Genomic DNA, 21,887 nt, shown 5'->3' on the forward strand with positions numbered 1-21,887 from the left:
GTTTGACCCAAAGATCAGCTCACGAAAACCTCAAACTCGGGCAGTGTAAGAACATCAGTTTTAGTCTGAGCCACAAGAAGCTAGATTGCCAATTTAAAAAAACCTGGAAATCAAACAGGCTACAACGGGCGCCAAAACGTACGCGTGGCAAGTATGGAAATGATATTCCTAATTTCCCAATTCTAAGAGTCTTCGACTAAATATGGCCAACCTGAAGAAAGTGTTAGTTGCTTTGTTACTAATGCCCATGTGATGCTTTCTGTCAAGTTCAAGTGGTCTCGGAGGGTAAGTAGGCCTCAGTGCACGAGAAAGTAGAGCGAGACATGGCTAGGCGCCCGTGCAAGACGTTTTGTTCTACCCAACCCCTAACTTCAGTTCTACGCCATGCACCTTTTCGCTTTGTTGGGACATCGCCCCTCTGCTTCCCTAGTGTCTAACTTTAGAACGTGATCTCGGCGTATGCCATTCATGCCAATTTAGCCAATGTAATTGTACAATTACAATTCGATTTTTTCATCATAGCATTTTTGGGCGAATCCTGGACTACCAGTCTCTGGTAGCTGTTGGAATCTATAGTAGAGAGAAAAATCCTAGAATGTCTGAAGAGTATTTAAAGGCTGTCCCAAAACAGTGATTGAAGCACCTCATAACGGTGAAGTAAGTTCTATATAGATCAGTTTAGCTTACTCAATATTCACCATATCGTCATCGTTGATTTAGATGAAGTCCTTGTGGCTAATTTTACTCGTAGATGTAAGCCCAACACGTATCTTTTTACATGCCATTAGAAACGTCATTCAAGTTCATGGAGTATCACTGAGGTCAAAAGCAGAAAAGAAGAAGGAACAGATCGGTACGTTTAAGTACTCTTCCAGTTTCAGAAAATGCGCAACCTCTTATTTTTGTTTGTAACATACAAACATGTGTTTATTTACAGTGAACGTGCATTTGTAATTCTTGAAATGCGTTAACAGATCCGGGAAATATGGTCTCCATAGGACCTGACCAATTGCAGCATTGGAGAACCGAGAACCATGCATGAGATCATGGGGCAATTATACCTAATTTGGCAGCCTGTGGTATTCCCTGAATTGCGAGTTGTTGGGGCACAACTAGAGACCCTCTGCTCAGAGACCCGAGAGGTTGAGTTTACGTCATCAAATTCGACCAATCTGATTGGTTGTCAATTTTCGATGAACCTGTAAAAGGTTCCAAATAAAGCTCGAGAGTTAGTTTGTCATATCCAACAAAAGGCTCATACATTTTGCATTGCATAAAAACTTGAAGTTTTAGATGGTTTATGACAAATATCATTCACCACAAACTCAACCTACTGATTCCACAAGGCTAGAGTGTCATATGCCTTTAGAGTTATGTTTGTAAAGAAAGTCTCAATTAAATGTACTTGTCACACTGTTCCCTGGCAGTCTACAAGTTGGACTAAAGCGCATCAAAAGAGACTATGTAGTCATGTTTAATGATTTACTCTGTGCATTGTTACATGTTTAATGAAAAATCCTGTTAGTGTAGATGGAGGAATGTTTATTTTAACTTGCCATTCATATATGTTCTAGTGATTAAATATTGCGAGTAAACTTAGTGATTGTGAGTCAATCAATAAAGGCTAACATCGCGAGGTTGATTATATCCATTGAGCTTCAATTTTCTTCAATTTAGTACCCAAAAATTTGAATTGCTCCTATGTAAATGAACGGTCTGTTGCCAAGTCTCCAACAATCTTTTCGTCTGTTTTATGTAGTTAGAAGTGAAGGACAATCATTATCTTCGAAGTTTATTCCCGCTCTCTCAACCAGTCTTCCTATTATGCAAAGAACAATATGGGATATCGCTTTATTTATTTTCCTGGAGAATTTTGTACGAACTTCAGTAGTGTGATATTTGATTCCCTCGCAATCTGCTTGTGTTCCTATTGGTGAGTGAGGAGCTATTCCTGCAGATATTTGACAGAAATGCGTTCATTTGAAGAAAGAGGAGATAAAGTCATACTTAACATTGAATTCACAATGAGTATATAATTGTTATCAACAGTACCATAATGATAATAATCGGAATCAGATCAATAATAATCGTAATCATAACCATGCATGTAATCATTGAATGTCATTTTCGACTCGACCTTGGAGGTTGTTCGACATGCACGCTGTTTTCACCAAGTACAAACCAACTGGAGATTGTTGTTATAATCATTATCATGACTGGGGAACAAACGGAAGCTTCAGAATTGATAACACAACTTATCAAAAGGACAGTTAGGTCAAAGATTAGATATTGCAGGAGTAAATAACTAGTCGGGAACATTATTGGAATTTGTCCGTCTTTTACAAGCTCTGTACACTTTTTTTCTTTTTTTCACATTTGGTTGATCAAGGAACATTTTCATTTCATTGGCTAGGAACTTTGGTTTCTTTCGATACCTTAAATGTAGGCAATGCATAATTATCATAGATGTTGTAGAATTAGGAACTATCAGATGTACAATGACTTCAATAGCAGTGTTTGAGTTAGATTGAAAGGTTGTAATGGTTGTAGGAATTAGGTATGATTGAATGCCCGATTGAATGCACGGAAGAATGCGTTGTCTGAAAGAAGAGAAACAACGGTTAATAATGTATGATTTACCCCTGGGCTAATGGAAAAAAATCGAAAAAAGATGGGAGCTTCTTCCTTCCAATCAGTATGGTATATATATGGAGACTCCCAACCTCAATGGCGCAAAACCAACAACGAATGTTCTAAATTCCAAAAACCTACAAACATTGCCTTTCCACCCTTCCTCCTTAACATGACGCGTCAATCTCCATATACGTACATTAAGTAGTGTATGTATACTATTTGTGGATTCTAGAAATATTCATGATGAAATATTGCCGAGGGTGGGACTCGTGTCATTCTACTTGGTAAGGGCGTGACCTGCTCCCCTGATTTCACTAGACAATCGTAGAAAATGCAAACGAGGTGCAAAGTGGGATGGGTGCTGCAAGGAATCTTCATTTTCCCACCCGACAGACACGACAGACAACATAGTTAAATGAGCCACTGATGGATCCATGGCAGGGTGTGCTCCAAACCGTGTGCAGTCAATCAAATGCGCCATCAAAGTCTCATTTTTGGAGGGGAGTTGGCGCCTTGAAAATGGATACTTTTTCTCCCTTGCTCTAGATGAAGGGCTGACTCAGACCCCTCTTGATCCCAATGTTGAGATGAATTTAAAAAGCTCGCACCAGATAACATTCTTGAAATAGTGCGCATTCAATTCCGTATCTAAAGGACTGCCAGATATTTCAGATTTTATTTCATTTCGTATACCGTTGAAACAAGAGTGCACGCATGCACGCACGCACACACTCTCGCCGACTCTTTCAAAGTTCTTAGCATTGTCGCTTGGCTGTCTCATTTGAGCTTTCCCGAGGAGTGGGGGAAGGCAGAAAGAAACTCTTTGTTTGATATGCAATGGTTGAATTGAAGATAGGGAATACCACCGACAACGACGACGACGTAGCTTTCTTAAATGGTTGCTTTTGAACGACTTCCTAGCGGTGATAGTGAAGTTGGATACAAATCTATCCTGCTGTACGCCCGTTTCTAGAGGCAAATGGGGAAACATTCCTGGTGGGTCTGTCGTTGGGTCCTCAAATCCCGGGTCGTTGTTTAACCTAACCACTTGCTTGGTGAGATTTTTTTGGGTTTGTGTCTCCATTTTTTGTCAGGCCATTGAAGAACCGATTTGGCTCGTAGAGGACTGCTAACTTTGAGAAATTATGGGCGTACGATTTCTTGAGCAACTTTGCAGTTATGACCCAAGATTTCATGATATGATACATTTTTTGCCTTTGTCGCAAGTTGGTGCCATGGTTGTTTCTAGCTATTTCCTTTTTCTCTGGGAACAAATGAGAAAGCCGATCTTGGATGCGTCCAACGGACCCTTCTTTGAAATCTCCTGCAAAATATTCCAGTCTACAAGTTTTGCAGCTTCCCGTGTACCGTTCGTGTGGTATCCTTTGTCATCGGCTGCTCTCGTCGTCTCGTTGGTTCGGCTGGACGCCAGCTTTCTTTCGTCTTTAGCCCACATCTAACTATTCACGTACCAGGATAGAAGGAAGGGTGAATTCTTAGTCTTGTCTTTCAGGCTAGGTGAGTGGGGTCTGGTTAACAACTAACTTGGTGATGGAGTTGCTAAAAAGGATCGATATTGAAATCACATGAGAAGACGCACGGCTCTTCTGGCCGGCCTTTGAAAGAGCAGTCCAAGGAAGAAAAAGAAGAAGAACAAGAAGAAGCCCAGCGAAAGGAGGGGAAGGAGGGAAAAGAGAAGGAGAAGGGGGGGGGACTTTTACATCGACGGATTTGTATTTCATTCAAAGTCGCACGACTGCGACAACCGGTTCCTCTTCGATTAGCCAACCCACGACAAAACGACCAAGGAGCAGAAGAGTTACTACTGCTACTGCTTCTACTAACCCTTCTTGCTTGGATTATTCTCGAGGCTGCTGTCACCTCCGTCAGAGAAGACTTGGATCGAGGCAGGAATAGCACCACCAACCGTGGTCCATCCCTGAGTATGCCCCCGTTCTCTACACGCGTGTGTGTGTGTGTATGTGTGTGTGTATGTCTTTCTCTCTTTCTCTATATACCATCCATATCCAAAGCCTGCCGTTCCATTTCCGTCAGCACCCTGTTCCACTGCCGAGTGGTGTGCCCTCGCTTTAAAGTAGAGCTCTCGTCGAAAACTTACTGTATGTGCCGTGGAATTGGTCTCTCTCTGTGGAAGGGATTGAAAAAGGGACTTGTTTGCTTTTCATCCATCTTCCAATTTCAAAACACTGCCTCTACCAAAGGAACACTTAGGAACGAAAAAAGAAAGCAAGAGACATTCAAGAAAGGAAGAAATTGGAACGGGGGCTTCTTCAGAACCTCCACTGTCTAGAATGAGTTTATGGTTCAATTTCCACATTCGTAAGCACCAGAGAGTTTCTAGCAGGTCAAAAAAGGGGAAATTCTTATTACAAGAGGGGGGGGATTTCCAGCCTTTAAAATAGAGTTAAATTGGAATACACTCTCTTGCTCTGGTTTAAAGGATAATTCTATCTGTCTCTTACTAAATGAACGAGCTTGCTTTAGAGTACCGTTGAGATATTACAGTACAGACTATTTAAATATTTTACCAACCATTCAATGACTCGCATTGGCCAAGCTTTTGGCCGTGAGTCTGTCATGGTGGCTTGAATTGACTCTTTTCATGCTTGTTTTTGGTTTAGTTGCGAGGATTGTGCTGAAGTCACGCAATTGGTGGAATGAGACTAGAACGATCCCGGTTGAGCTAAATTCAGCGGTTTGAAATAAAAAATGGACTCGGATTTCAAACTTACCCGAAATTAGAGATCCCATCGAAGCTCTACAGATTACAAGGAGACTCTCGCGTTGATCCAACCGAGTTGAAGTTTGCATTCGTCGTTTGTTGGACCTCTGAAACGGCTGATTTCGTGTTTGACATGTTTGACGGAGCCATCGTGGATTGGAGTTGGACCAACAAGGCATTAAGTTTTTCTCCCGGAGACTCTGGTTCAATTTGACCCTCTTCCATGGCTTTCATTATCTTGTGGAGATGATCCTTGCTAAACATATGATCCTCTGAAGGGCAAGGAACTCCACAAACTAGGCACTCTTTCGCAACGGGAAAGTTTGCTGGCTCATGTCCCATCAATTTCTGTAACTGCTGCTTTATCTTCTTTTCCTTCGCTCGAGCGTTCTGGAACCACACTTGGACCACTCGCTTTTGAAGCCCAATGGTCTTGCCCAGAGTGGAGCATTCACTCATCGTTGGAGTTTTGTGGTGTTCGAAGACGCTCTTCATGACTTTAATTTGAATGTTTGACATTTGGGTTCGGAACCGCTTACTATTGGACATTTGGTCATGATTACTTTTACCGTTGCCGCACGAGCTGTCGCCCTCACCGCCGTGATGATGATGAGCAGGTGAAGATGGGCTCATGTTGCCATCCAAGTTATGGTTCTCGTCATCAGCATCCGACATGCGGTTTTCAATGGTCTCCATGGTGGACTCGGAGTGTTCTTCGGGGTTTTCGTTATTGAAATTTCTATTGTTGGTTAAGTCCATGGCTGGTTGACAATACAAGGAACTCAAGTCTAACGCCGGGGAATCTCGTTTCATATTGGAAGACAAGTTTTGCTCTTGAAGAGCTCCTGATGTCTGAAGATCGTTCATGTATCGCTTCATAGTGTCCTCGTAATATTTTCGCATTGATTCCCCAAGGTCATGCACTGGTGAGGCAATAGGTTGGAACTCCGAGTTCTGAAGCCTCATCATGGGCCCACCTGTGTTGGCTGGCTTGGGAAACTCGTTTTCAGAACTGAACTCTTCGGCATCTGGGAGTTCATCAATGATAATCTCGCCCTTGATGTATTGGTCTGAGTGTTTAGTGCCTAAATGAGACTCCAAGGCCGATCTGACCTTGAAAAGGGCCGGACAAAAAGGACAACGCTTGTTAATGACTTGCTGATGAGCTCGAAATTGACCTTTTCGTTCTCGAGCTCGAGTGTTTTGGAACCACACTTGAACCACTCGTTTCCGTAGACCAACCTCATTGGCAATTTGTTCCAACATCTTGCGGCTGGGATTACTTTCAATTTGATATTTTTGGTACAAAAAATCTAATTGCTCGGGAAGAATGGTGGTCCTTAATCTCTTGTCTCGAGGCTGTCCTGACTCGTCTTTTTCTTCCATGTCACCATCATCGGACAGTTTGCGCTTAGAAGAAGGAGAGCTGGTGATGCTTTCATTATCAAAGTCGTCGGAATCTCTATCTTTGCACGAAAAGTGATTAAATGCTTTTTGCTGAAGAAGGCCGAAAGGACTGGAGGTTGAATAGGTAGGAAATGATGCAGTCGCTGCCACTTTGTCCATGTTTTCCAAAGGATTGGCTCGAGTTAGTTGATCAAACATGGAGGGGGTGATCTTTTTGCCATCGTCTTCTTGACGGAAAGGGCTCTCCATTGGCGAGTCGTCCGATCCATCAAAGGATTGTCTGCCCCCTGCATTATTGTTAAACATCATGGGTGAAGACATTCGTCGGTCCATACAAAAGCTGGAATTGCTGTCTTCAGAATGGGGTGTCAATACGGTGCTTCCACAAGTTGTTGCGGAGGAAAATTGAGCGGCCGCTTGAGCAGCGGCTTTTTGAGCCTGAGCTGACCGCTTCGCGTCCTCCTCTTTGAAGCAATGCTGCTTTTGATGACGAATGAGCTCATAGTACCTTTGAAAGACTAGAAGACATTTCTTGCACTGGTAATTCAAACCAGGTGTGCGAGTGAATCTGCCGGAGCCATCTTCGGCAGGGTCCAAAGGAGGCTGGTTTTCGTATATCTTTCTGGCCTTTTGCCGAGCATTTTGGAACCATACCACTATGACTCTAGGACTGAGGTGCAGCAGCTTGGACAAGTACTCCAAGTCATCGTCTTTGGGGTAGGCATTGTTTTCAAAGAACTCTTGCAAGACCTTGATTTGATAGTCCGTAAATCTCGTTCGGTTGGCTCGTTTTCCGGGCGAGGGGGTTCCATGCTGAGATTGCGGGCTGCGCTGACCGGAATGGAGCTCTCCACCTCCCATCATGCTCGAGAGTGGGTTCAAGAAATTAGGAATTTGACCAGTCATATTTCCCAACGATGTAGGAATGAGGGGAAAATTGGGAGCTAATGATTGTTGCGAGAGAAGTCCTTGAGAATTTTGTCCAATTTGATTGGAAAACATGTGTGAAAGAGCGGAACCGTTCAGGGATGGGCTCTCTATCGAGTTATTGACCGACATTGGACTCCCGGGAGGCAAACCCGGAGTAGACGAGGTCGAGGAGGGTTGGAACGAATCTTCCATAGCAGACTTGTTTGCCATGTTGTGAGTTGGAGTGGGAGTGCTCATCTCATTAGCGTGTCTCTCAGACGTATTTTCTTCAAGCTTGGCGTCCTCGCCCGGGCCATTTGAATTGCTTGTACAGATAGGCCCAGGGGTGGTCGCGGATAACCTCGAGTCGTTTGACTTTTCATATTCTTCCAAGTTAAGTAACGTTGATGGAGGGTTGTTGAAATTGTACGGGGAGTCCTTGTTCTTTTGACGTTCTTTAAAAAGGGTGTTCCGAAACCAATGTTTGATTACCTTGGGTGGCAACCCGGTTTTACCAGTCATAACTGATATGGCCTCTTCTGTGGGCGAATTATTTATGTCAAAGTAAGATCGAAGAACCTGCAATTGTTCATCTGTGATTCTCGTTCGAGCTCGTTTTGTTTGTTCGGGTTGAGAATACATCGACATCTTTTGTTGCTGCTGCTGCTGCTGCTGCTGTTGTTGTTGTTGTTGTTGTTGCTCTTGAAGAAGCTGCTGTTGGTGATGGGGGTGCAACAACTGTTGGAACTCGGGAGGTGCCCCTAAACCAGCAAAATTAGGCGCCCCTCCTAAGAATGGAAACAATGGTTCAAACCTAGCATTTTGGTCCGGTGGCAAATGGACTTTCGCATCCATTCCCACGGAATGAGATGGAATTTTAGGTTTCATTCGAGTTTGGGTCTCAAGGTTAGTGTTTGGTGGCTCAGTTGTCGGAGCTGCGATGTTCGAGGGTAGAGGCCCTCCTGATTTTAGCGTTTGCATTGTGGCCAGTAATTTCATTATGTTTTCGTGGTTGGTACCAGTTCCGTTGAAACGATTGGGTGGGATGAGAGGGGGTTGAAGATTCATGGCTACGAGGGGATTCATCCCTTGCAATTGCGAAATTTGCAACATGAAGGGATTGATGGATTGGGATTGCTGCTGAGCGGCGGACAAGGCCTTTTGAAATGCATTTTGAGCAATGGAACTGGAAACGGCGGGATGCTCCTGATGCGAACTCTCTTGATCCGTTTCGGTGCGATCCGAAACAGTATCATTCTGATACTTGGGACTGGGTGTGTTGAGAGAGTTCTCTGAGTCCGATACTGACCGCTCTTTGGAAGTTTTGTTGGGCTCCTCCTTAGATTCAGAGTCCGACTCCATATCAATGTTGCCTCGTATCTCTTTGGCATACCTTTCCAGGAACTCTGGTGGAACAACGGTCTTGTGAATTTCTTCACTGTGGGCTTTCAAAACCCATATACTCGAGAACTGCTTATTGCAAATGGGGCATTTCGACTTGGGCTCAATCAGATTGGAAGAATCGGTGTCGGAGATGGATTGCGCAGTAGGGCCACTACCCAATTTCGGCTGTTCGACTTTAACCTGGACTAAAGGCTTGGGAGTTTCTTTCATTTCGAGGGCAGGACTTTCCTTCTCATTGATAAGTTTGTCAGCTTCCTCTTTCTCTTTTTGTATCCTGCGCTGATGGTACTCATTAAATTGCATGACGAGCTCAAAACCGTAGTTTTGTAACAGATTCTTTAAAACTTGAGAGCGCTTCGAATCGGGAGAATTGAGCAGGGTTTTCAATTCTTCGCTTTTTATCGGGAGTGAACCATCTGACCCTGAAGTCAGATTTGGCAAGCTTTGCAGAAATGACAAAAGATGTTGGTTTTGCTGGGCTTGGTCTTGGTTAGCAAGTAACAAATCGGTCATGCTCTTTGAAGTGGGAGAGGCGGGTGATAAGGAGTCGTCAAGCTCTCGAGAATTCAATGGCCTATTTTGCGCATGACGAGATATGACGTTGTCACTTGACGGAGAGTTTCTCGAGGGGACTCTAGGTGAGGATTGTGCTTTGAAACTTAGCGAGTCCAAACCCACATGTGTGCCCGGATCCAAATTGAGGCTTTGATCGGAGTGTTCCATCAAAGGCTGACTTAGGTCGATTTGCCCGGAAAAGGCCAGCTCTTGAATGCGTGCGGCCCTGGTCTGATGAAGTACAGATCTGACGTGGATATCCAAGGTAGAGCACTGACTGTAAGCTACTTTACATATATTGCACTTGAATGGCTTCGATTCGCCATCGTCATCGTCTTTGCGGAGGTTGTTGATTGCATTCTCTAATTGAGATCCTGTCGTGGGTAATCCCTTTTGCTCTTGCAAGGACTTTTTCAACTTGTGAAGATGACTCACCGAGTTGTAGTGCACCAAGAGGATATTCTTTTGAGTGAAGGACTCCTTACAAACGTCACATTTATAGGGGCGATTGGGATCCAAGTATTTCTCCATTGGATAGTGCAGCGTCTTTTCCAGCTTCCGAAATGGGGACCCTTTGTCTTGTGTGAGGTTGGGAGCCGTCTTCTTGTCCTCTTTCCCACCACCTCCCATCGTTGCTGAGGTTGTTGTCATTGCTGCCATTGCCATCAAGTTTGAGTCGTCTTCAATGGCTTTGCTTTCGCTCTCTCTGTTGTTAGCTTCCTCTGGACCGGCCTCTACCATCCCATTGTTACCGTTGATGTTGTTGCTGGCGGTGGTGTTGCCGCCTCCTTCTTGATTGAGACCAAGACCTCCTTGTCCGCTGACACCTGCAAGAAGCACAGGATTGGTCATTAGTTCCAATTTGTAATGGACCATCTCATCCGTGGGAACATCCTTATGCCCGTCCTCCAGATGATTAATGAGTGCAGGGAGAGAGCGGAAAGCGCGATAGCAAAAACGGCACTTGGTCAAATCACGTATAATGTGGTACTGTGCGTGGAAGTTCATCTTCTCGCGCGTTTTGAAAGCCAAGCTGCACTTTTTACATCGAAATTTGTAAAGATGCTTTTCAGACACCGTCCCCAGATTCGTACCTTTTTCTTCGTCTTTAAAGGGTGATGACGTGGTGGATGAAGGGGGAGAGCTACTACTTTTATCGGTGGCCGCTAGCCATCGACATCCATCTATCAACACCATCAATCTTTTTAATCCATCGGGATTCACAGAATGGACCTGATTCACGTGCTTCTCCAGGCTCAGGTAATCCGAGTGTAATTCTTGGCAAAGTGGGCATTTCTTTTCTTGCACGGGGGAAGAGAGTCGCCTTTTCCCACCCATCGGTGACTTCAAGTCTAAAACGAGAAGAAAACGACATTTGTTTTTGATTGGCCCAAGCCAATTTGATGGCATTTGGAACGGAAATTCTCACTGAGGGGAACCCTTCTAGACGAACGAGTGAAGCCCTATTCTTAAATCGATTATCGTGATCCGCTAACGTGCAGGACAAACCAGTCGATTTGATATGTTTTCGCGTTTGTAGCCCCTTTCAAGAACATTTTGTCGGAAAGTTAAATTTTCCCTACTTTTCGTTAACCTTTTTGCTAATTCAGAAAGTTCTGCTTTAATCAAGAGCAAAACTTTTAACATGCTTCCAAACTTGATGAGCATTGGTCCCCGAAAAAAAATCAAAGTAATGCAACGGAGTCTGTTAATCAGCAAAAACTGGCCCAATCATCGGTAATAAATGATCCACCGCCATCAAAGTTAGAAGAACTAAGGCTGTGCAAAGACTTGTTGTAATCATTACTTGCCTGAATGACCACGATGGTCATTCAAACCAACAACTTTTATATACTTGTTATCGGTGAACAATACACGCATTGTTAAGTTGAAATCATCCATTTTGAGATTGTGCTCACAATTTAAAACTACCCGATTGATCTTTGAAATTTGGTTCAATTTCCAACAAGGGTCTGCCGCAGGTACTATTAACGCACGGTAAAAGCGATTTATTCAGTCATTTTAGAAGCTTTACAAGTTGGGATTCCTGTGTTTGGAACTTGCGTGATTGTGTGACTGGAGATTGGTCTCTCCAGTACTTAATACCAATAACAGCCCAAGAGGACAATGGCGGAAGGAGTCGGATAAAATATTACTAAAATTTGAACGCTTGTCACGCCGTTCCGGGTTTGTGTGAAGCATGCCATTAGGTGGCCTCCTACTTTTGATTTCATTGATCGACGTGAATCTACACTACAACGCACCTTAGGGCGTTCAGTACGTCAAACCGCTATCAACTCCAACAAATAAGAAGACGGAAGTGGGAATCGAGGGGGAAATATTTTCACCCACAGGACTAGCTTACCTGAATGTGCTCGCTCGAGAGGTTCTTTGTTTTCGTGCACTTGAAAGATTTCGCCTATCTCTGTGTTTTCGTCCATCCCTTCGGAGCGTTTCTTCATTTGATGAATCTGCTCCATTTGGAGATGGCTGCTGGTTCTCACGTGTTGCATGAGCTTTATTTTGCTGCTCGAACCAAAGTTGCACAGCGAGCAACGATACGTTCGTTTCTCCGAGGACGTATTCGCTTCCGCATTCTTCAAATGGGTAAACAAGACCGTGGAGATCTCATGGCCTTGATTGGCTCCATGCAGTTGGAGCTTGTGTAGACTGAAGGTTTCGAAATCACACGCATTGCATCGCACATGAACGGGATTGGAAGTGTTCATGTGTTTCAATTTCCATTCATTTCGTTGGCCGCCCTCTTTGATGTGATTGAAAATGGCCAATCGCTGGAGGTGCTTGTCAGTCTTGCAATGGAGCTGGAAATTGGCCTTCAACGTGGTCTTGTAGTTGCAGAGCTTGCAGATGAAATTTCCAGCCAGGAAGATCGAGACCTCCATTTCACCTCCTTTGGATCGATCTTGAGTGAGATGTTGAGACAATTGGTCGAACGACTCGCAGCCAAAGTCGCGGCAAATGCAGCAGCTGAAAAGAGTCGAGGGATTCGGATCCTCGGGTTCAGTGAAGGTTTCGGACCCTGGGTTCATATTCATGGGAGGTATGCATGGGCGTTCAATGTTTCCAAAGGGTGGACGTGAGCCGAAAGCGTAACCACTATTTACGAGCTGCATCATAACCGCCTGGAGGTATGCCATATCGGCCAGAGCGGCTTCCGGTTGGTTTTGGAGCATGAAGTTCTTGTCCGGGGAGTTAGGGTAGCTCACCGGGGGTGACGGGTTCATTTGATCGAGACCGGGAAACATTGGGTAAAAGCCGGGGATTGGACTCAAATTCCTGCCCTCTTGGTTGATTTGTCCTGCGTTCTTTAAATTTTGCTGGAGTACTAGAATATTGTGCGTGTGCTTCTCACTGGTCATGTGAATTCGTAAGTTTCTAGCCACAGAAGTTTCGTAATTACATACATCGCACTTCCAACTTGATTTGGCTTTGGACATGCCACCAACAAAAGTTGATCCTGGCAAGCGTTGCCCATCGTGGTTGGTGAGCAGTCCACCATTCTGGAGCTCTTGCATGTTATTCAGGTGCTTATCCGATTGCATATGTATCGACAAATTTCCTTTGGTGGTCGTCGAGTAGTTGCAAACTTCACATCGATATGGTTTATAACCACAAGTATAGGTTTCTCCTCTAGCCAGGCGAGGATGTTGTTGACTCGTGATACAGTAAATGCACGAGGTCTCACTTTCCGGGTGTTTTTCCTTCATGTGAATCTCTAATGTCTCTTGATACTTATAATGCCAATTGCATTTGGGGCACTTTAGGGTTTTGCAAGAGTTACGAGCCGTGTTCCAACCCATGCTACCGGGCATTCGGTTCAAAATAACATCACAATTATGACACTCCACCCCCGCTTTGCGGCCATTCACATGGTCAGGGCAAGCTCCAATGGTGGTCCCTTGAAGCATGTTGGCATTCGAAGGGATCGATGACGGATGAATCGAGCTCACTGGACTACCCACCGCCTCATTGGGCGTGAAACTTCGCCGCAAAGACATGGGAAACGGCATGCTTTCCAGGGGAGAACCCAAACCCGAAGGGGACATGGAACAAAATGCACTAGAACGAGGAATATCCGCCAATGAAGAGGCGGTCGTCGAGGCACCTGACACGGAGGACACGGCAGCAGCCGCAGCCATCTGGGAGGTTAACGCGGCCGATAGAAGCCCCTTAATAACACTGTGCGACAGATTTTCTTTGCACTCGTTATTCGCCTTAGAAACATCCTCTGAGTGACTAGATTCATTTGACAATGGAGGAGGGGTGGTGGTTGAGACTGGTTCCAAGAACGAGACAGTTGGTGTTTGAGTAGATTCGGTTTTGACCATTTGAATGATGGCTGAAGCATTTTTGGATTCCATTATTAGTTTCTCTTGGTTTTTAAGCTCCAAGTGATGCTCTTGTTCGCAATGAGTTTGAAACGAGTCTGCGAACCCAAACGACAGTTTACATATGAAGCACATTAGAATTGGCTTGATTGGCACAACGGGAGTGGCGAAATCGGGGATTACGGGAGAGATTGATGATTGATGATCGCCTTTAGCTGGCTTCTCCTCTTGATGCATAGAAATGACCTTATAACTATGAACTATGGGCGTGTCGTAAGGCGGGTCAGGTAGCCTGCGCTCGAGCCCTAATTCACACGCTTGACTTTGTAAGGCCTTGTAATACGCCTCACTTTTAGTGATGTACACAGCATTGGAAATCACCGGGTAAGCAGGGGACTCTTGGCCGACCTTTGGATCAGTGGGATCCAACGAGTCCATTATTGTTCCCTCATGCTTGGCCACAAATTCTTCGTCAGATATATCGGGGGTTGCTATTATATATGCAGAACCATTACGAGTGTAAACAATTTTTCCACCAAATTTTTCTACATCACGATTGGTGTCACATTCATCCTTTGGCTTTGCACTTAACTTATTTTCGACGTCACATGGATTGTAGGAACTTTCGTTGCGTCTGGTTTGCTTTTCACACTCTCCATTGGCCAAGTTGACACCATCAAATGGTGTCTCTTGGGAGGAGCTTTTTAAGTCATCGTGTGAGGATGACGGAGTTGTATAGGAACTTTGGTTGCGACAAATATTAAAGGGTAAAGAGACAATAGAATTATTCTCTTGGCTTGAGACCGCAGCCGGAGCAGTCTGCGGAACAATGCCGCCACTGCCGGAGGCTTGGTGGGCCTCAATCGAAGACATTGTAAAGTGCGCTCTTCAATGACTTTGCACACTTTCAGGTAATCACTAGGTAGGAACATAGGTAGGTTTCACATTTGAGATCGGTTCAATTTCATAGTTGCTTCAAGTAAACCAAGGCCTTCCCAAGACAGAGAGAGAGAGAGAGAGAGAGGCGGGTAAGAACTGTTTTAGGGTAGGAACTTTGGGCAAGACTTGGCTTCTTCCGGCCATATCATTTGAGGTGGAAGCAGATTGTTAACATATCTGTAAGGAAGGGAGAACCAGTGTTATTTAAGGTGGCTACTGAGTGTTACACACAGTCCTAACCCAGACGGAAATAGAAGACTCTTTCTTGGTCAAGGGTTTCTGGTCGATTAACATGCAACGCATGAACAACATGTTATCTTCATTGTTCGACAATGGTATGCCAAAACGGATTATCATCAAACCCAAATAACAGGCTAGGGCATTTCCTCCAACAATGGTCTAAATTTTCGCCTTTGCATGTCCCATGGCTAGATACAAAATTGCCTAAATACTTTCGCGATGTTTGTAGACATATTTCGCTTTATCCCGGATATCTCTCCGACACATTTCTTTGGCAAACGCGGTGCTGCAATACTGCACCAATTTGTCTGTGGTTTCTTTCGTGGGAGGAGGTGTTGTAAAGGGAAGTCATTTGTGGCACAAATGATTGTTAATCCACAATACATGGAGTTCGTTCCAAGTTATGCTTGTCATGTTTTTCCAAGGTGACACCATTGAAGTGCCCAAGCTCTGGTTTTCCAAGTGAATTCTGGCGAGCCTGTTTGTAAGGCATAAATGGAAGTTTCTTATTTGTTTTGTATCACGTTTCCATAGCGAGATTCCTATCAATTGCCCTTGGGTACATCAACCTCATTATTGAAGTCACTTTTTGGTATGCTTTTGCCACGAGATTGCAGGCATAGTTCAAATTAATTTTGAGTTAAATCAGTTCGATGTTTGCACATGCATTTTTAATGCGATGTCGGCATGTCGAATCCCTTTTTAAAACCTGTTCTAATGACTGCTATCTCACTCTAATAATTGAATCTACGGGTGTACGTATATGAGGGATTAATGCTTTAAAAATGCATTACCTTTCTAACTCAAAGAAGGGTAGGAATAAATGATAAAATATGTACCAGACAAGACTTTGCAATGCAAGTGGAACATTGGAAAATATATTCAAGATTATGGAGAGTCTGATTAAATCTCCAATGGCCATGCATTTGCTGAAGAGCATGGTGAGATTTTAAGTGGAAATGGTGAACAAACATGACAAAAAGACAAAATGTCAACTGACTTCTTCATCCATTCCTTTTCATGAGTCTTTTTCTCGCTCTCTGAGGATATCCCTTGCAATAACCTTCTCAAATCGAGTTATCGATTGGTTTGGGGTATTGGTAAACGAGGTTTTTTTTGTTTTAAATGTGCATTTCCTACGAAAGATATTCAAAACATTGGTTACATGAGAAGATTGAAGTTTGTTCACTAGGTTAACCATTATCTATGAGGGTAACCCATGTCCGAATGTTCCACTGATCACGGAACTAACGATTTTGAAACTCACGAGACTTCGAAATTTCCTCGTTAAATGGAAATTCAATATGAATGGAACACATGCTTGACGGGAAGATCTGACTAGACAAAGAAATGGCCCCTCGCTATTCACGCCTCAAAAGCCTTAGTGCTCGCAGTAATGGCTGTTTTTTGTTTAATCGTTTTAAGTTGCAGCCAATGAAAACGGTCGACAGTTTGAGACTCTTTCAGACCAATACTAACGAGTCTAGGAATGGAACAATTCGAATCAAGGAAAATGTGATCGGCTGGCCAATTGAAGAAAAGCAAGGCAAGCAAATGGGTAAACACTCCTTTATCTCAACAAATACGTTTAATTTAAAACCTTTTCAAGGAACTGGTGGGTGAAGACTAGAATTTCAGGTTTGATAAGTTATGTGTAGAAATAATCTTATCGCCTTGGTTAAGGTCACTTTAGGTTGAAAATTATCCCTCTTCAATTTTAATAAGACTGAAGGTGTTTCTTTAATCTTCTAACGGTGGTCTCATTGCATTGTAATGTGGTAAAAGAGAGCAAAAATACTTGTGTTTCCAGTACTACAATACTATGAATATGAGAAAATAAACCTCCAATACTGAAAGAGTTGCTCTTCATTCATTGAGGTTTAGGCAATTGGGATAGCAATAAACCCTTATCATGATTATTACCTCACTTTCCAATGACCATAGGAACGCCCAGTTTGAGCCACTAAAAGGGTCGTCGTAACGATCCCAACATACGCTGAATGGCTCCCAAATCCGACAAGTTCACAATTTAAACCCACAAGGAAAAAAACCCTGGAAAGTTTCACCAAAAAACGCCCTCGGGTCCTACTTATGCCAGTAATTAAGTTTACAATGTACCCAAAGTAGTGTAAGTTTACTTTTGCTATCTCCAAATTTGAGGCTAAAGGAGCAAGGTAGTCTTCAAACCTTCCGGAATAAACATATAGACAAACGTAGACAACGTAGACACCGTCAGACACAGTGAGACAACGCCTCGCAAGAGGTCATAATCATCATTGTAAGAGTGTTGTTTGACAAAGCTCTAAACTAAGATAGGGAACTAAGTTTGTAGTAAGGTCTGGCCAAGATTGGCAACGGCAATCCTCTACAGAATTATCGAGGTTGGCGATTTGGTTGCTCCGCCCCCGCTCCGACCACTGTCTACTATCTAGTGGTGTAGTATGAGGTACATGGAGAGAAGAAGCCTCTCAGAGGAACAAGGCAATTAGTGGAATGTCTTCAAAATATCAGGAGTTCACTATGGAGAAGGAAGGCTGATTGACTAGCCAGAGACAGGAAAGTGGAATTGACGGGATGACGTTTCCAAGACTGCATTTGGACAAATTTTAATTTATATGAGGAAATCCCTTACCTTTTTACATGGGAAGTGTACTGTGTTCTCTCTGCGCCTCTCACACTGAAATATGGATCATTAGAAAAGAAATGCCCACGTGTGGATGAACTGTCGCGGTGAAGATATTTTCGGTCAGGTGTTGTTACTTGCGGTTGTTCCAAGTCGGCCGATAATGTTTTAATGAGGTTATAGATAACTATTTCCACCATAATGGTTCCCGAGAATAAGGAAGCCAAATGACAAGTGGTCCGGGGTGGCTAGCTCCCTTCAGACTGACTTTGAAAGTCTGGTATACTCTCTTAGTATTCCCCGCTGCTGCTTGCCGCCCCTCCTCCTCCTCCTCCTTCTTCTTCGTCTTCTCCTCCTCCTTCTCCTCCTCTTCCTCCTCCTCCTCCTCCTCCTTGTCCTTCTTCTTCTTCTTCTTCTTCTTTTCTGGTTCTTCTTTTCGCCTCCTTCGTCTCCTTCGTCTTGTTCATCTTCTCCTTCATTTCCTTCCTCGTTCGTTGGTTCGTTGTTTGGTTGGTTGGTTGGCTGGCGTCGGCCTCTCCGGTCCTAACCCGTTCCAAATTTTCTCTAACTTAAGGGACGGGTCGGCACTGCGAACTTTGAAATTGCTCCCTTGCTCCTGCTGTCTTTCTGTCTTTCTGTCCCTTTTCCCCTTTTCCCTTTTGGACCCTTGGAGATTCTTTTCTTTGGTTGATTCCACTTCTTGTCTGGCACTACGGATGAAGAGGATCGGCAGCCGAAAAAAGAGCCGTGCTCCTATAAGCAAAGCATAACTCTTCCCCGTGATCCTCACCGTTGATTTTTGCGTTCGAGCCCGGCGCTCGTCGTCGAAATATTTTAACTCGCCTCTGGCGTTTTACTGAACAGCCACTACACCTCTAAACCCGCGTTGTCCCTTCTTTGGCAACTCTCTCTCTCTCTCTCTTTCTCTCTCTCTCTCTCTCGGTTTCTCTCTCCCTCATCAGGGGTAAAACGTTGCCCAGCCATGCAAAGAGGCGCAAGAGTCCTTTTTATTATCATTCCATTTGAACACCCAAGAGAGGGTCCACGGTACGTATAGCCGAGCACAATCAAATATACAGACCCGGGTGCTGCACGCCTAAACATCAAGACGAACGCCAGACATACACATACACACACACATTCACTGGATGGAGTCACAGAGGCCAACTACAGGCGTCTCTCCCATGGTGTTGGTGATTTGGATGGTGATGAGGACGATGATGACGAAGAAGAAGAAGAAGAAGAAGAGGACGGCGACGACGGCTCTTCTTGTCCACGAGCACCCTCACCACTATCACCACCACTACCACCAATGCTACTACCACCACCACCACCACCGCCACCACTTCTGCTTCCACGAGTACGGACATGACAAACCACTGATAAAGACTTTTTTACTGGTCCCCCAACCGGGTTCCAAATACATATTTCAAAGAAGTTGTTGTGCGACGAGATAATGATCAAAAAAGATAACAGTCCAGAGTTTTACAATACTACAAAACACCTTCAGTTTGAGCAATATCACCCAATCGGTGGGCATATTTTAAGACAAAAAATGACACCAAACCATTTCAATTGCAGTGTTTTAACCCCTGGCTGGTTCATCTATCCGACTTGGCTCCGATTCAAGTCGGAAGAACACACAAACATGCACACACACTCACGCACGTATAGAAGCGTCGAAAAGGCAGTTAACGTAAAAATAGTTCAATGCCCGGGTTCGTGCCACGACACGAGTGGGAAGATCGCTTTTTATAGCGAAGATTAAAAGTTGAACTTTCAATAAACCCGTTGAGTCTGAGTTGAGTGCGAAGATGAATCCCCCTTTACCAAGGATCTTTTTCAAGCTATTAGTTCATTAACACCAATTAAAAATACCATTAAAGTCACAATCAAAGTGCAATATTCATGCAGAGTATATTGCAAACACAAGTGTAACCGATTATTTCAATCTCTAATTAATGTTTTCATTGGTGAAATCGCAATATTCAAGATTAGAAATGGTTTTGAAATTTGTGCTTTCAAACTCTTTTGGCTTTTCATAGACAGTCCAGTCAGAGAGTGAGTGAGTGAGTGAGTGTGTGTATGTGTCTGTCGGTTGGTGGGTCTGTCGGTGGGTGTTCCTCCAACCAGCTTTTCCTTCGAGTCCACGTAGAGTCTTGACAATGATGATAGTATGCGCAACATGAAACTGGAAAGCTCGAAGAGAGACAAGGGGAGGGGGGGGGAATTCAAGCAAGCAAGGTTTCGTTCCCTCCTTCGTTCCCTCGTTCCTTCGTTCGTTCCTTCGTTTCAGAGAGAGGAGCCTAGTACTACAATCCCCTCTCGAGCTGCTCCCAAGATCCTTCCTTCCTTCTACATACACAGACACTCACTAAAACCCACTCGCTCACTCTCACACACACACTCGCTACCTTAAGGGCGACGCTTTAAACTGAAATCAGTAGCAGCGGGAGAATCTCGAGCGGCAGCGAGGATATGGAAAGCTTGCCAGAAGACGCCCAAAACTTTGCATAAACGTCCGTCGTGTCTGGCTAGAGGCACACCAACCACCACCATTTCTCGGGTGCCAGCTTCGTAGCCAGCTTCGTAGCCAGCTTCGTAGCTAGCTAGCTAGCTACGTAGCTAGCTTACTTCAACATATTCGTGGAGCTACTAGCTAGGTTCAACTAAAGAAAGGCTCAAGATAGCCACCAACCATGTCTGATGAAGGGTGAGTAGTGAGTACTGACGATAAGGAGGAGACCGAGGAGACCGAGGGGACCACCATCGCCCAGTAGCTAGCCCTCCCTGGCTTGGAGGGCAAAAGATGGAAAATTTCCAAAATTGAACCATTCGACAAATAATGGGCTTCTTTGGGGAGGACCAAACTCCATTTATACACGTTTTATGGTTAATCTAGAATTGGACTATCACCTTACTTATGATGGCAATCATCTTGAAAACAGTCGACTTGTTTTTAAACACATTTTCTGACCCACCTTCAGATGATTATTGCAACTTTCATTTACTTCGAAAGATGAATTGGATGAAGCTACCCATTGGATTGCTCCAGATCCTTTTATGATGGGATTGCTTTCAAGTGAGTGAGTCACATTTTTGACATTCCAAAATATCAAAACAATCCTCACCCCCATCGTCCACATTTCCAACCAAGATTTCACGCAGATATACCCTGAGTGGCGCCTTCAGGAATATTTTACCCCAATCTCAAAAATACTTTCTAAAACCTTGAAAACAATTGTTCCCCAAAGAATAACATTTGTTCCGCCAACCGCTTCGATCTTTACAAATTATCTCGAATACCTGTGCATGTTTTTTATATGTGTTATGCATGATAGAGATCCTTGTTAACATTACACATGTACAATGAGTCCCCACTAAAATTGGTAGGCATTAGGACACATTTTCTAATTGCCATTCGTCCGCATTTATTTTTGGTTAAAATTGTTCCCAAAAAGGATCTCGAAGTAAATTCATTCATCAAATAAACAACCTCGCTGAAGGCTTTATTGGTACCTTTTTGTTGTGAAATTTGGTCGTTTTAGGCTTTTACAAGGCCATCAAGACCACTAATTGGCACCGGCACTATCGCATTAATGCGAAGCTATGCACATTCGAATATTGGCAACGTTAGCTTTGAACGTAAAAAAGCCTTTAGGCATACTGTGTAACTCAAATTCATGTTAAGCTCTGTCGGATGGTTCCAGACAAAATCTAACAGTCTGAATAAATTCATTCTAGGGGTGTAAAAAATGGTGGGGTTGATTTAAAAGTATTTCTTTGCTAGAGTTCGACATGAATTTCCTACATCAGTTTATTTACGGGAGGCCATTTCATGTCAAAAATGATTATGGCCCTTGGCTAATCGACTTTTGTCGAAACACAAGTATATTGCATTGAAATTTACGCCTTAAAAGGGTGATATCTGGACATTAAGAACTGCCTCACTTGCTTGAATAATTTAGTGTCAGTTTGAATCCGCACTCGAAGGTCCGAGTTTTGTACGCGATTTTGGAAAAGTTTACCACACTTGACTCTTTTAAAAGGGAATCGAGTCCAAGCTCGTCATTATATTTTCATT

At 43.8% G+C, this 21,887-nt stretch overlaps 1 protein-coding gene across 1 annotated transcript; it reads right to left on the reverse strand.

The window, feature by feature from the left end:
* Nucleotides 1-1,837: 1,837 nt before the first annotated feature.
* Nucleotides 1,838-17,985, reverse strand: LOC131884501 (zinc finger homeobox protein 4-like). Its single transcript, XM_059232308.1, has 5 exons — nt 17,813-17,985; nt 12,018-15,117; nt 10,747-11,004; nt 5,388-10,479; nt 1,838-2,600 (listed from the first exon to the last, which is right to left on the reverse strand). Exons 2-4 carry the CDS (start codon nt 14,872-14,874, stop codon nt 5,414-5,416), a joined length of 8,181 nt encoding a protein of 2,726 aa, XP_059088291.1. The 5' UTR covers nt 14,875-15,117; nt 17,813-17,985; the 3' UTR covers nt 1,838-2,600; nt 5,388-5,413.
* Between the last annotated feature and the right edge of the window lie 3,902 nt (nt 17,986-21,887).

Source organism: Tigriopus californicus, chromosome 8 (assembly GCF_007210705.1).
Source record: "Tigriopus californicus strain San Diego chromosome 8, Tcal_SD_v2.1, whole genome shotgun sequence".
Lineage (NCBI taxonomy): Eukaryota > Metazoa > Arthropoda > Copepoda > Harpacticoida > Harpacticidae > Tigriopus > Tigriopus californicus.

Bases quoted from the DNA above. Each gene is read 5' to 3' on its own strand.
- LOC131884501 (XM_059232308.1), bottom strand. From the start codon at position 14,874: ATGTCTTCGATTGAGGCCCACCAAGCCTCCGGCAGTGGCGGCATTGTT. The intron at 11,005-12,017 runs GTAAGCTAGTCC...TTCTCGTTTTAG, and splicing joins TCTCGAGCGAGCACATTCAG to ACTTGAAGTCACCGATGGGT. The intron at 10,480-10,746 runs GTACGAATCTGG...TGCTTCTTGCAG, and splicing joins CTTTAAAGACGAAGAAAAAG to GTGTCAGCGGACAAGGAGGT.